This window comes from Muscardinus avellanarius (genome assembly GCF_963383645.1).
Source record: "Muscardinus avellanarius genome assembly, chromosome: 8".
Classification (NCBI taxonomy): domain Eukaryota; kingdom Metazoa; phylum Chordata; class Mammalia; order Rodentia; family Gliridae; genus Muscardinus; species Muscardinus avellanarius.
In genome coordinates, this window is record NC_137794.1 from 64214083 (window position 1) to 64227826 (window position 13744).

At 41.1% G+C, this 13744-nt stretch overlaps 1 protein-coding gene across 1 annotated transcript in view; it reads right to left on the reverse strand.

The window, feature by feature from the left end:
- Positions 1-13744, reverse strand: part of METTL24 (methyltransferase like 24) — a gene marked incomplete at both ends in the record, with an annotated part of 110782 nt that overhangs the window by 56863 nt on the left and 40175 nt on the right. Inside the window, one exon of the mRNA XM_080700208.1 lies at positions 7443-7582. Coding sequence (XP_080556334.1) covers positions 7443-7582 — 140 coding nt within the window. The remainder of the gene's footprint in view (positions 1-7442; positions 7583-13744) is intronic.

Genomic DNA, 13744 nt, shown 5'->3' on the forward strand with positions numbered 1-13744 from the left:
AAGATATAAAAATAGGTCTGGGAGAATAGCCTGGAGGTAGAAAGCCTCTGGGTTCCACCCTAAGTACCACCAAAAAAACAAAAAACAAAAAACACAATAGTTGTAAACCACTGAGTTTTAGAGTAATTTGTTGCACAGCAAATAGCTAACTGATCTATCTAGCATTTAATATAAATCTAGTTTCAGTTTAAAGTACAAAGCATATTTTAGTAGACAGATTTGTTTATAATATTGGGTCAGAATGTTATAGAAACAAAGTTGTTGTAAAACACGACCCAAAGTCCTACACCACGAGTCAAAGCCAGTCTTGATTGTTCTAAGGCAGATTCTTTATCTGCTACCTCACTGCAAGGGAGCATAGGGCTTAGCAGCATGGAGGGATTTATGATCTCATGGGTCTGGGAAATCATCATTTTCTAGACAGGAAAGATCTATAAAGAAAAGGACTGTGTCAGCCTTGCTCAGTTCTGGATCTCTAGCACTGAGTGGACAAATGATGACAGAGAGACCTGCAGTTTGCCGCCTTAAGTGACAGAAAACTCTTAGGTAGGCTCTGAAATTCCCAGAATATACAGCACAATATCCAAGAGTAGATGTGGTAAACTACATTTCACTGATTTATTAAGGTAAATAAGCAAATATTTCTAAAATATATGTGTGAAGCGTTACACTGGACATGGGACAAATAGATGAATTAGTAATGAAGAAAGATTTTTTGATAAATAACTATAATAAGATGACATTATTTATAGCAAAAATGTAGTTTGTAAAAAAAAACATTTTCTGCTTTTATTTAACTGGAAAGAGAATTCACTGTAGAAAATTTTACTTGATAGAAATACTTATTCCATGAAGCAAGAAGTATAGATTATTTGGTTTCCTCTCAAAGACTAAGATGACTGTTCTATGCTCAGCCATCCAATCTGTGTTCCAGTCACCTGGAGAGTTAAAGGGGGAAGCAATTATTGCATTCTTTTCTTTGGAAGCCACAGCCTAAACGTTGCCACGCCACATCTCATAGCTCACATCTAGTGAGGAAGGACCAGGAATAAGCTATCAGTAGGTAGCTAAGCACCCTACCAACTTCTGGAGTTCTTTACCAAAGGAAGAATGTGAGAGTGGATATGGGGCCAATGAGCACATCCTACTTGAACCCATTTCTGGGACAGTTAAACAGTTAAGATGTATATTCAAAAGTTTAAGCCTTCAATTAAAACTGTAACCTCTCCCTCATTATGGGAGAGATAAAATTTTTTAACCCATACTGATAAATATTTATGGTCTTGATGATGCTTTAAAAAATATTCTTGGGAGTCTGAGACAAAAGAATCACAAGTTTAAGGACAGCCTCAGCAAGTATTGGGACTCTCAACCTAGTGAGACCCTGTTTCAACATAAAAATAAAGCAGGGATAGGGGCATACCTTAGAGCCAGAATGTGCTTGGTTCAATTCCCAGTTTAGGTTTGAATCCCCAGTACTACAAAATAATAATAATAATAATAATAATAATAATAATAATAATAATAATAATAAAAATGTTCCTGAAAGTATTCAGTTGAATGGCTTTTATATCCCTATAAAATAAAAAAAAACTCAGAGCATGAGCCCATGAAAAGATACTCAAGATCATTAGCCAGTAGGGAAATATAAATCAAAGCCACAATGAGAGCTGGGTATAATAGTGCACAACTGTAATTCCAGTACTAAGGTGGCTAAGACAGGAAGGTCACAGATCTGAAGACAGCAAGTAGTGAGGTTCCTAACAACCTAGTGAGACCTTGTCTCAAAACAGAAAATAAAGTTGGGCTGGGGGCGCAGCTCAGAGGTAGAATGCCCCTGGGTTCAATCCCCAGTACAACACACACACACACACACACACACACACACACACACACACACACTCTGCAATGAGATATCACTTCACATCCACTAGGATGACTATAATTGAAAAGACCAAAATAGTAAGTCTTATCAAAGATGCGGAGAAATTAGAACCAGCATAGATCACTAATGAGAATGTAATATAGTAGATACCCAAGATAAATGTAAACATGTTCAGTCAAAAACTTATAAATGAATGTTCATCTCAGTATTCACAATAACCAAAAAAGAAACAACCCAAATGTTCATGGACTGTTGAGCAGATAAATAGACTTGATATAGCCACGCAGTCAGTACATCCAGACATAAAAAGGAATGAAGTAGCTGGGCATGGGTGGTGCATGCCTGGAATCCCTCTTTGGAGAGGGTGAGACAGGAGCCCAGCCTCTGCAACGTAGTGAGACCCTGCTTCAAACTAAAAAATAAAATAGGGCTGTTGGCGTAGCTGAGATGTAGAACACCTCTGGGTTCGATTCTCAGTAACCAAAACAAAAACAAAAATCAGAGAAGGAGTAGCGTACTGATACAGGCTACAATGTGGATGAACCTTGAAACATGCTAAGTGAGAGAGTCAAAGAAGACCACGTAGCATAGGATTCTACTTACATAAAGTGCTCAGAGTATGTGAATCCACAGAGGCAGAAAGTAAAATAGTGGTTACTTAAGGAAGGTGGCTGAGGGAGGCAGGAAGACAGGAAAAATTGGGAGTGACTGCTGCCAGGTAGAGGGTTTCTTTATGGGGGGAATGAAAAAGTTCTAAAATTGACTGTAGTGACTAAAAAAAAAGATAAAATTGTGTATTTAAAACATATGAGTTATATCTCAATAAAACTCTCTAGAAAACTAAACGACATGAAAGAACTACAGGGAAAGCTTTTAACCCTTCTCATTGGAGGAAGAGGGGTTGGAAGAGGGAAGACAGTGTTCCCGGGGGGGGGGGGGGGGTTCAGTCCTCCATTCTTCATCCCAGCAGGAGCCAGAGAACCTGGCCAGAGGATCACAAAGATCTATCACTGCCAACTACTGTGGGGAGGAAACAGGGTTTGCAAAGCATGACACTTAATAGTGTATAAAATATTTTATAATTATTGATTTTTATTAAAGTAACATTACAGGACAAGCCAGTATTTTATCTAAAATGTGGGTTCTCAAACAAGGGACAATACTGCTCAGAAATGAATTCCGGGGAACAAACAAAACAAAGGAAAACAAGTTCCTTTCTTTACATACACAGCAAAGATTTTTATTCATTCCATAAACAGATATCTATGGTATTTCAAGCTCATGGAGAGGGCGATTAGAGGACCAAAAGGGACATTGGGATCCACAGATTTCTGATCCCTCATGAATATGCACTATCTAACACCTTCTTATATCTTAACTACTATAAGATGAAAATGTTTGGCGCTGAAGCACGTTTATCCTTGAAGTGCTCACGGTACCCACAAGACCCAGATTTTCTGCATAAAATGTTGGCTCTTGTTGCTTTTACCATGTGTCACATATGAAATCTTCTGCCTCATATCGAGAATTTGACTTGAAACCAAATACTACAACTTACCACGGCACTAAAGAAAAGACAAAGAATGCTTTCCTATGTGTCATCTCAAGTTCTCCCTTCCACACCCTCTCAAACACAGTCTTTAACATCAGAGTGAAACAGAGGCGATTCCCTTTACACTTTGTCTACCTCTGCCCCCGCCCTCCCCTCCACTGTCCACAGACCTTCAGGAAGAGCTGCTGTGGGTTGGTGGATGATGTTACCCTCTGAACCACAGCCTTGCCTTGTTTCTTTCCCCTTATCCACAATATTTACCTTTCTTTTCAGTGCTGTTCCCCACCTTCACTCATCTATTCTACCCCATTTCCAAACTGAAAAGGATCTGATTTTAGTTGTCAACAGAATATCACACAGAGTGCTCTGAACCAAATACCTTTTGCATTAACTATGGAATAAAGAGCTTTGACTCCCAGTAAAGAAATAGCAGCCATCAGAGAGACAGCAGAGGAGATACCTACTTTACTTTGATGTCAAAGATCGTATTTGAGGGGGTGTGGAAGGGAGAACTTGAGATGACACGTAGGTAAGCATTCTTTGCCTTTTATTGGGGTAGAGAAAAGCAGTGGGGTGAACCAGACCTCTGGGTCAAAGACAAAGGCCACTGGCCTTTGTCTTTGACTCCTCTGTCCTCGTTCTGAGAAGGTTATCCCCTAGATGCAGCTGCATCTTCAATTTGCCTAAGAATTACTGAGCACAGCAGCAGCAGGACTCTATTGCTGCCACAGCCCTGGGGCTTGGAGCACCTGTCACCTGTGTATATTACCAAAGGACTTACCATCTGCCCTCCCCATGTCATGCAACTGCCCAACACTCCCTACACTTATCACTGCCAACTATTAGAGTCCCAATGATGGGGATGATTGTGCCTCTTTGTTTCAGGACCACCTTTTCTAGGCTGGGTCTTTGTGTCTGCTGAGATGTTGTCAGTCAGCTATCTACTTGTGCCCCCAGCAGGCAACTCACCTGAGCAGGTCCTATTTCCTAAGTCACAGTGCAACCCACATTATCATCCACAATCCACAATCCATTCTTTTTTTAGCCATCAGAAACATTTTCTTTCATTTTCAATTTTCAATTAAGTGTTTTCGTGTTTTTCATCAAATATTGACCTTTCTAATCTATTCACTTCTTTTCTCAGTGGAATTCAGATGTTTTTATCTGCTCTTTACAAAGCTGATTTTGAATGGTAAACATTGAAACGAAAGTAAGAAACTACCTTTTTATATGTAATAATCTGAAATCTTTCTGTGGAACCATCTTATCTAACAGCTCTGATGTATAACGGAAGGAAAAAGGAATTTAAAAATTTCCCCCACAACAACTTTCCAAGTTTTCTTTTACTCAGTTATATGCCTTAAATGAAATTATTCCACAGTGTAAAATATTAGGTAAAACATAAAGGTAGTTTGGAAAAAGAAAACAGGGCCAATCTGAGATCACCAATTTGCATGTGGTACTGTGCAATTATTTTTTTTTACCTACTTTCATATATTTTTAAGACGACATTAAAATAAACTCTGCTGTCACAACTTCCCATTCTCCCTACAATTTTGAGGCTCAGCTGGTAGACCCCCAGGAAACGAGCTCTGTCCTAACCATGGGCTGAGCAGCTCATCTTATAACCCAATTCTCCACATTGAACCATCTTCCCTCCCGAGCTTTCTCGCCTCAAGCCATCATTTACTGGTACATTCTCATTCAACTCATTTGTTTCTACTCTCTATAAACTCATATTTGAATCTCTCTTTTCCCCAATCCACAATGACTATCAGATCTTGTCTGTTATAGTTTGACAGCAGTGGTGATCCTCTCTACCACCTCCCATCAGCACCTCTGGGGAGCTCTCCCCTTGCCTAGATGTCTCCCCCTAACCTTGACCTCCTAGTCATTCTGAATGTAGACCATTAAAGTAGACAATCGAAACTGTAGGTGAGGAATAGATGTGTGGCATTTGTCTGGGTCCCATGTACTATTTCAAAAGGCATTCAGTGGTCTAGCTTTGTGGTGACCTCTCAAGGGGGTCGGGACTGAGGAACAGAGAGCAAGGAAAAAGAAGACAGTAAAGAAGGGCACGGGGGACCCGAGGCTTGGAAGCACAACAGGTTTATCATATTTTTATTGGATTTTTTACAGAAGAAATTAGAGCAGTGGCACTTACCCCAAATGGGAAGGTACAACAATCTTGGCTTTTTATTGTTGTAAAAGGTATTTGCCCCATAAGGTATCTGGCACCAGCAACACACAAGGCATTAGAGTAGCAAATTGTTGTTTGGGCCCAATATAAGGAAGATTAAACAAACTTTGATGTATTTTAACTATTTTTTATTAGATACTCCAAATATGGAACATGATACTTCTTAATAGGCCAGCTTTAGGCCAATGTTGAGCTGCAATTATAGTTATATCAGAGCCGTATCAATTAATCCTAAAATTTTTTTTCCATTAATAGAGACAGATATTTGAGGCCATTTGTTTTCTGATATTTTGTTACCCCAGGCTACCAGAGTAGGTTCTGTGCTACCAAATCCGCCAATGTTTATATGATCAGAGGTATATACAACCAAATATGGTAGCAAAATCAATTGAGCACTATGACTGCCTTTAGTAACATGATAAGGAACAGTGGATTGCATTAGTACTAGAATTTCTCTGGTAAAATCAGAATCTATAACCCGGGGGAGGGTTAGGGTCCATAGCCTGAGAACCACACAGCTCCTACAAAGAGTATTTTGGAACAGGGTGTTCCAAACAGAAATAATTCCTTCCTGCCTTTCCTTTTGAAAACTCAAGACTGTTTATAAAAGCACTGATAGATTTGGTAAAATAGTCTCATTAGTTTATATTCATCCTTTAACAAAAAGCCCTCTAAATCCATTTGTATAGCTAGGTCACTTTCAACCTGAATATCAAGTTGTCTCAGTTTTGACAAAATCATATGATCCCCTTCACATAAACGGAACTCTTCACATAAAAGTTCCCAACACGTTTCCTTTTATATAAAATAATAGATTGGCCATTTGGTTGTTTTGCTTGAATATAAAGATCAATGTGTTGAAGGCTCAACGTAGGACTTTTAGGAGATGATTAGATCATGTGGCTTTAACCTCAGCAGTGGAGTAATCCATTTGATTAATTGATGTTTTTATTTATTGGTTTATTATAATCATGCATCTTGATGAGGTACAGGATGGTAGAGGCATACACACACACACACACACACACACACACACACACACACACATCACTCATTTAGGATTGATACTTTGCCTGGATTATTGGGAGGTGGTGGCGGTACTGAGGCATGGTTGGAGGAAGTAAGTCACTGGGTATATGCCCTGGAATGGTATTGCTTGTTCCTAACCCTTCTCCCCCACCCCCAGTCTCGCTCTTCCTCCCTCTCTTTCTCCTTATTGGCTGCCATGAGCTGAGTTGCTTTCCTTGGACACACCCTTCTGCCATGTATTTTGCCTCACTCAGGCCCAAAGCAATGGGGCCAGCTGACCACAGATGACACCATGAGTCAAAACAAACTTTTGCTCCTTGAAGTTGTTTATCTCAGGTATTTTGGTCACAGCAATGATGAGCTGACTAACACACTGGTACAAAATGTAAAAATCAAACAGTGGCCATTATTTGCCGTGGGTCACTCGTCAGAACTGTGTATAAAATTTCTAATATGCTCTCTTTCTCAATATCCATTGCCATTCTTTCTCTTAATAATAAGAGCACACAAATTCTAGCTGGAGATCATTCATTTCAGCAAGAGGATCATCCTCATGCTGAGAACCGAAGCCGCCAACTTAGCACTGGCCGAAGGGGAGAAAAAGTGGCTCCGGCCAAGGTGACCCCAGTGAGCTGCCTGTGCCTTGCAGCTGCTAGTGGATTGTCTGGAAGGACGGCCCAAGGCAAAGCTAGTCATTATTCTGGGAGGGTAAGAAGGCGATAGCTGCCTGTAGTAGTGTTTGTGTTTACTTCTACTGGAAAAAAAAAATTACTCACCCTAAAGAATAGAGGCGGCACTGCTTGTTGCGGATGTGATGAGCTAAGCCAAACCTCTCGTCAAGACACACCAACCAGGGCTTCTTGGCAGGGCCAGAATCAGCAGCCAGGCTGTCTGTACTCATGTGATCACATGCAATCTGCAAGGATTGGAAATCAATATGAATAATTTAAAAACGTTGGATGATAAATGGCAGGTAGAGACTTACTGCTTCCCCAGTGCCTGGAATCCTTAATAGGAGACTTATGTCCTCCACTGCTAACAATCTCCCTCCCCAGGGAACCACACCACTGCTGTAAAAGGTACAGAGGAATTTCAATTACATACCAGATAATAAGTAACCTCATGGAGACTCGATGCTGGTTTGAAGGGAAGTTAAGAGCTGCTCTAGCCATTTGCCCAGGGAGCTAATCAGGAGCACAGGTGGGAGGGAAGAGGGGTCAGGAGGCCTTGCAGAGGTTAGTTAAGACAGGATGGACGGAAGAAGACAGAAAGGCTCAGGCCAAGAAGGCCATTCCAGGCACAGAGAACAGGGCAGCGTCCTTCCGCCAGATGTGCAATATATCTATAGACCTCAGAAGGATACTCACAAAGTTATCTGTTCTTTATCTGTTCTTGTTTCAGGCAGATAAGGTATGGCCACTCAGGTCAGAACAGTGGGATGTGTTATCCAAGGTAGGGCTGATCATGGGTCAAGTGAAATTAATAGGCAGTCCCCACTGATAAGATGCTCTGGCTTTGTGATAAGCTGCTCTAATGAGCTTCCTCCTGGGAGACAAGGGCAAGAGCTCCAGGCAGCTAACCAAAGCACTCCTCTTAACTCATCCATCAAAATTAGATAAGAAAACCAAAGGGAATGTGCATCTAAGTCAAGCAGAAAAAGGTCCCGGATTCCAAGTTCACATTAAGCAAAAATGCCTCACTTGTATTTGAGGCCAATACACTTTGCGTGGCTGAGACTGTCGGAATGGAAGAGAACAAGTCCTGTGACCAAGGTGGTTACCTTACTGAGCAGCGGTATCTCCCACCTCCCAGAATTCTCATAGTCACCATGATGCTCCATGACACAGCTGTTCTTACATCATAGACGACAGACCACTCCAGAGGAAAAGGATATTTTCAGATGTGTTGCTTTAATTCATTGGAAAACATAACAGCAAGTGATTTTCTTCTCAAGCTGATATTCTAGGCTTGCTCGATTCTTTTATTTGATTGATTTTCCAATGTTTTAACCTCTGAAGAGCACATCGTGTGGAGCCTATTCAATGGTAAGTTCTGCATTATTCTCACCATCACCCAGGGCTGGCCTAGCAAAACCATGCTAGCCTTATTCATCAGCCACTGTGCGACAGTCTCCTGCTAAGACTGAACATCTTACGGGAAAGCCGAGAAGAGTGAAAATGCTAACAGGAGCTCTTCCTCCAACCCAGCATCTTTCTACTTTCCTGTCTTCAGCAACTGGTTCAAGGGAAAAAATACTAAAGCAAACTGGAATTGAATCTTCTCTCATGGAATGATTACAGAATACATCTATTAACTGAGTGCATCAACACATTAATTTGTGTCCTTCATCTTCCACTATTCTCCCATTCAGCGGGGGAAATGATACCTCTGCCTGCCCATCTCCTCTTCCCCACCCGCCCAACCAAGGGCAGGGGAGTTTTCTAATCTAATTAGTCAGAGCTCAATGTGTTACTGGTCCTGGTTCACTAGTGGATAGATGACTGTGCTTTAAACACAAGCACCTTTGTTAGCACTCTGTCCCATGACCTGGAGCATAGGCCGGACCTCCAGTGGAAAGGTAGTTGGTCCAGGGAAGTTCTGTGGCCCCCAAGATCCCTGGAATCTCCTAAGCCTGAGCCCCTTGTTCCAGGGCAGTCCTTGTGGTGCTTTACCTACAGTGATAAGATGATTCCCATTCTATGCTTTGGAGGTGCTTCTCTTGACGGATCTTCATACTGCAGATGGAATGGGGATGTGTTCCAAACTGGTCTCATCTGTGCCCTAGTGAAACTTTAACCGCCAGGCACTAGGGTTTTATGGTGGCAGAGATAATACTTTGTCTAATTAGGAATTTCTTCTTATTTCTTTTTTTTTTTTTTTCACAGGCTCGTGTTGGTATTTCCCCTCTAATTCCAACAAAAATCAAAATCTAACTCTAGCCTCTTGCATGGTGTTTCTTAAGATGTAGTCAGCTTGCATCAGAACTAACTGGGTGGTGCTTTAAAAAGCAGGTTTTTAGAGCCCACTCTTTTGTGTGTGTGTGTGTGTAGTAGGGATGGAACCCAGAGGCATTCTACCTCCAAGCCTGATTTTATACCCCTGGCCTGATTTTATACCCCTGGCTAGCTTTAAACCTGTGATCCTCCTGTCTCAGCCCCCCAACTACTGGAATTACAAGTGTGAGCCACCATGCCACACTAAGCCCACTTCTTTGAAAACAACTAGGAGTCCCACAAAATCAGAATCTTTGAGACTGACACTTGGAAACATGCATTCTAATAAATTCCCCCCACCCATTTTATAATTGTATGTATGTATGTATGTATGTATGTATGTATGTATGTATTTTGCAGTACTGGGGATGGAACCCAGGGGCATTCTATTTCTGAGCTACACCTCCAGCCCTAATTTTTTATTCTTTATTTTGAAACAGGGTCTCACTGAGTTGCAAAGGTCCTCACTAATAGCTGAGGCTGTCTGCAAAACTGTGAACTGCGATTCTCCTATCTCATCCTCCCGAATGCTGGGATTACAAGTGTGTGCCACTACGCTCAGCTTTTATTTATTTATTCTTTATTTTGATCTGGGAATTAAACCCAAGGGCACTCTTCCTCCAAGCTACACCCTCAGCCCTATTTTTTTTTTTATTACTTTAAAACAGGGTTTCACTAAGTTGCTGCAGCTCATCTTGAGCCTGTGATGCTCCCATCTTAGCCTCCCAAGTACTAGAATTATAGGTGTGCACCATCATGCTAGGTTCCGTGCTGTGATTCTTAGGTGGTTCTGAGAGGTTACTGGAGGATTTGGCCTTCTGTAAAGCCTGGGGAAATGTTCCAAACTGGTCTCATCTGTGCCCTAGTGAAACTTTAACCGCCAGGCACTAGGGTTTTATGGTGGCAGAGATAATACTTTGTCTAATTAGGAATTTCTTCTTATTTCTTTTTTTTTTTCAGTACTGGAAATAGAACCCAGAGGCATTCTACCTCTGAGCTACACAACCAGCCCTTTTTTTGTTTGTTCTTTCTTTTGAAAGAGGGTCTCACTGAGTTGTAAAGGGCCTCACTAAATAGTAGCTGAGGCTGTCCTCAAATCATGATCCTCCTGTCTCAGCCTCCCAAATGTTGGGATTATAAGCGTGCACCACCACACCCAGCTCTTCTTATTCTAAGATTTGATCTTGCACAAACATATCCCTATTTAGAGACATTCTTTTCCATTTAATCTCTCTGATAATGCTCCCCTTTCCTTTTACCTCAAAAATAAGACATAGGAGTGATACAATTTTAACCATTTATTAACCATATTATTGACAGACATTAGCTTTTGAAAACAACTAAGAGTCCATAAATTCAGCTCCTAAAAATTAATTATTGATTTTTTTCTTCAAACTTTCTAGTTAAGATTTATGATGAAGGCTGCAATAAACACTCTCGCAAGCAAAGTAAGTGAGGGCAGCAGCTTTGCGCCAATCCCCACCTCAAGTAATTACGTCATCTGTCTGCCTAATTTCCCTTCTAATTCTAGTCATACAAAGTGAATTAGGCCTGCAAGAAGGAAAATAGACTTCAGGGGGAAATTTTTGAAATAATTTTAGTTATTTAACTTAAAGGGATCTGATTTCTTTTCATTTCATCTTTGCATTTCAAAAGCTTGACTAACATTTCTGCCGACCCATAAGTAGAATGTGGCAAAGGAAGCCCTTAAAATTTAGGGACTTTTGGCAAGAAGCACTTCAGTGATCGACTGTATGTTCATACGCTCCCATTATTTTGAAAGGCTCAAGGGCAGAATTCTATTTTTGCTGGTTTTATGTGCATGTGTGTAGAAGTAAATACAATAGATACTGTTGTTATCATGTAAAGTTATAGTCTAAATCTCGAGGGCCTGGGTTCTTAGGTTATTCTTACAAATAGGTAGATAACTGTATAACAGAAAAACAGGTCCACTTTAAAGCATGTTTTTTTTAATTTAAAACAGTCACTGTTGCTTAGATTAATTTTGTACTGCAGGCTGGCTTCCTGGAGGCATATGGTTTGGGGGTTGCCATAAAAAGCTGGAAATGGAGCCTTCTCTCAGAACAGAGCACTGTGTGTATGATTTAACCATTTCTTGTTAGCAGCAGTGTTATTGACTGTAGAACACTATCATATAATCATGGTCTTTTGCATTTAAAAAATAATTAAGCTGAGCTTGACATTCTGAACACTCTACCCAAATACCATATTCTCTGGTGTTTCAATAAAACCTGCAATGCTCCAAGCATGCTACCAAGGTCACTGCAATAAAGAGCTCCAAGGTCACCATGCCATGACTGTGCAATGCCAGGCTGTCCTATGCCCTGCACCTCTGTTCAAGAGCTCCCTGTCTAGAACGCTTCTCCACTGTTTCCATCACCATGCTCACTGCTGTGACTCCAAATACTTAATGATCATAACTTAGAGGAAGGAAGATTTATTTGCTCACAGTCCTGGATATTTCAGAAGTTACAGTCCATGTTAGGCTGGGTGACACCTGTGGAGCTTAGAGTGTGGTGATGGAAAAGTGCAGAGAGACCGAAGGGAAAAGGGTGACAGATATACACCATCCCCAAGGCCACACCCCCAGTGACACATCTCCTCCAGCCACACACCTACATGCCTATCTTACCACCCAATAAATCCATTAATCCATCAATGGGATTATCCACTGATCAAATTAGAGCCTCACAATTCAATTATTTCAAACATTTTGCATTGTTAATATATGAGCTCTTCCAGGGGACATTCTACATCCGAACAATAGCATCTACCCATTTATCACCCTGTTTAGAGGACACATATCTTTCTTGTACTCTAGCTGTTTATGTGTGTGTGTGTGTGTGTGTGTGTGTGTGTGTGTGTGTGTGTGTGATTCAAGTTTGATGCCCTAGAGCCCAGCACAGTTCAGCCACAAAGCAGGTGTTCAACAAACATCTACTAGCAGTGATGCGTGAAGAAACCAATCGGTAACACATCGAATGCTAGGGCCTGGGTAGTAGCTGTAGCAATTTGAACACAGATTTAGATTTGAAGGAAATTTTTTTTTTTTAATTTTGAAAAGCACCATAAGAGGATGGGGGTGGAATTTACTTTAAGTACTTTCAGAGGTTTTATTTTTTTTCCCAGCCCATTATGACTCACCACTGCTAACTGTGAAAATTTTAGGTAACAGTGACTCTAATATTCTGCCAGCTTTACAGGATTTCATTGTCAAGAGAGTTCTAAATGAAGCATAAGCCACAAAAGCAGCCCAAAGCTCTACATTACATAGAGGGAGGGAGAAAGGGTTAGCAGCTCTGATGGTGCCCACCTGCTAACCTTCTGCCAACCCAGAAATCCACCAAAGCACAGGACTTTACCTGCATTATGGAACCACTGTGAGGTCGGGAACTTTATCTCATTCTTCCTGGAAGATAAAAATCCTTCTACTGAGTTTTTTTTTTCTTTTTGCGGTGCTGAGGATGGAACCCAGGGGCCTTCTATCTCTGGGTTACACTCCCAAACCTATTCTATATTTTATTTGGAAACAGGGTCTCACTAAGTTGCTGAGAGCCTCACTAAGTAGCTGAGGCTGGGTTGGAACCTGTGCGATTCTCCTGTCTCAGCCTCCCAAGTGCTGGGATTACAAGTGTGCACCACCACACCCAGCTCTCTACTGAGCTTTGAAGGAGTTCAAGACATACCATCAAAATATACCCAATAAATATACTGATTATTTCAAGCTGCAATCAACTTGAAGAACTATAACTTGAGTTAAGGGCCATTTGACTTGTCTTTTCCTACATGAAGTAAGCCTTTCGGGGGAGGGATAGTTTTTTCCCATACCAAGGCCAGAAAGTAACCTTGGTCACCAGAGATGGGGAACTGGAGCTGCAGTGAACCGGAATAAATAAAGCCTTTAACTCTTATCTCTACAACTCTTGCGTCCCCCATCACTACCTTATATCTCTTGGTAGCATCCTTAAAGTGTACTGCCTGAGTGCAAAGAGCTATTTTCCCCATCATCCCTTCACAAGTTTATTATTCTCTGCCTAAAAAGTATAAATGCATCATGCTTTGGT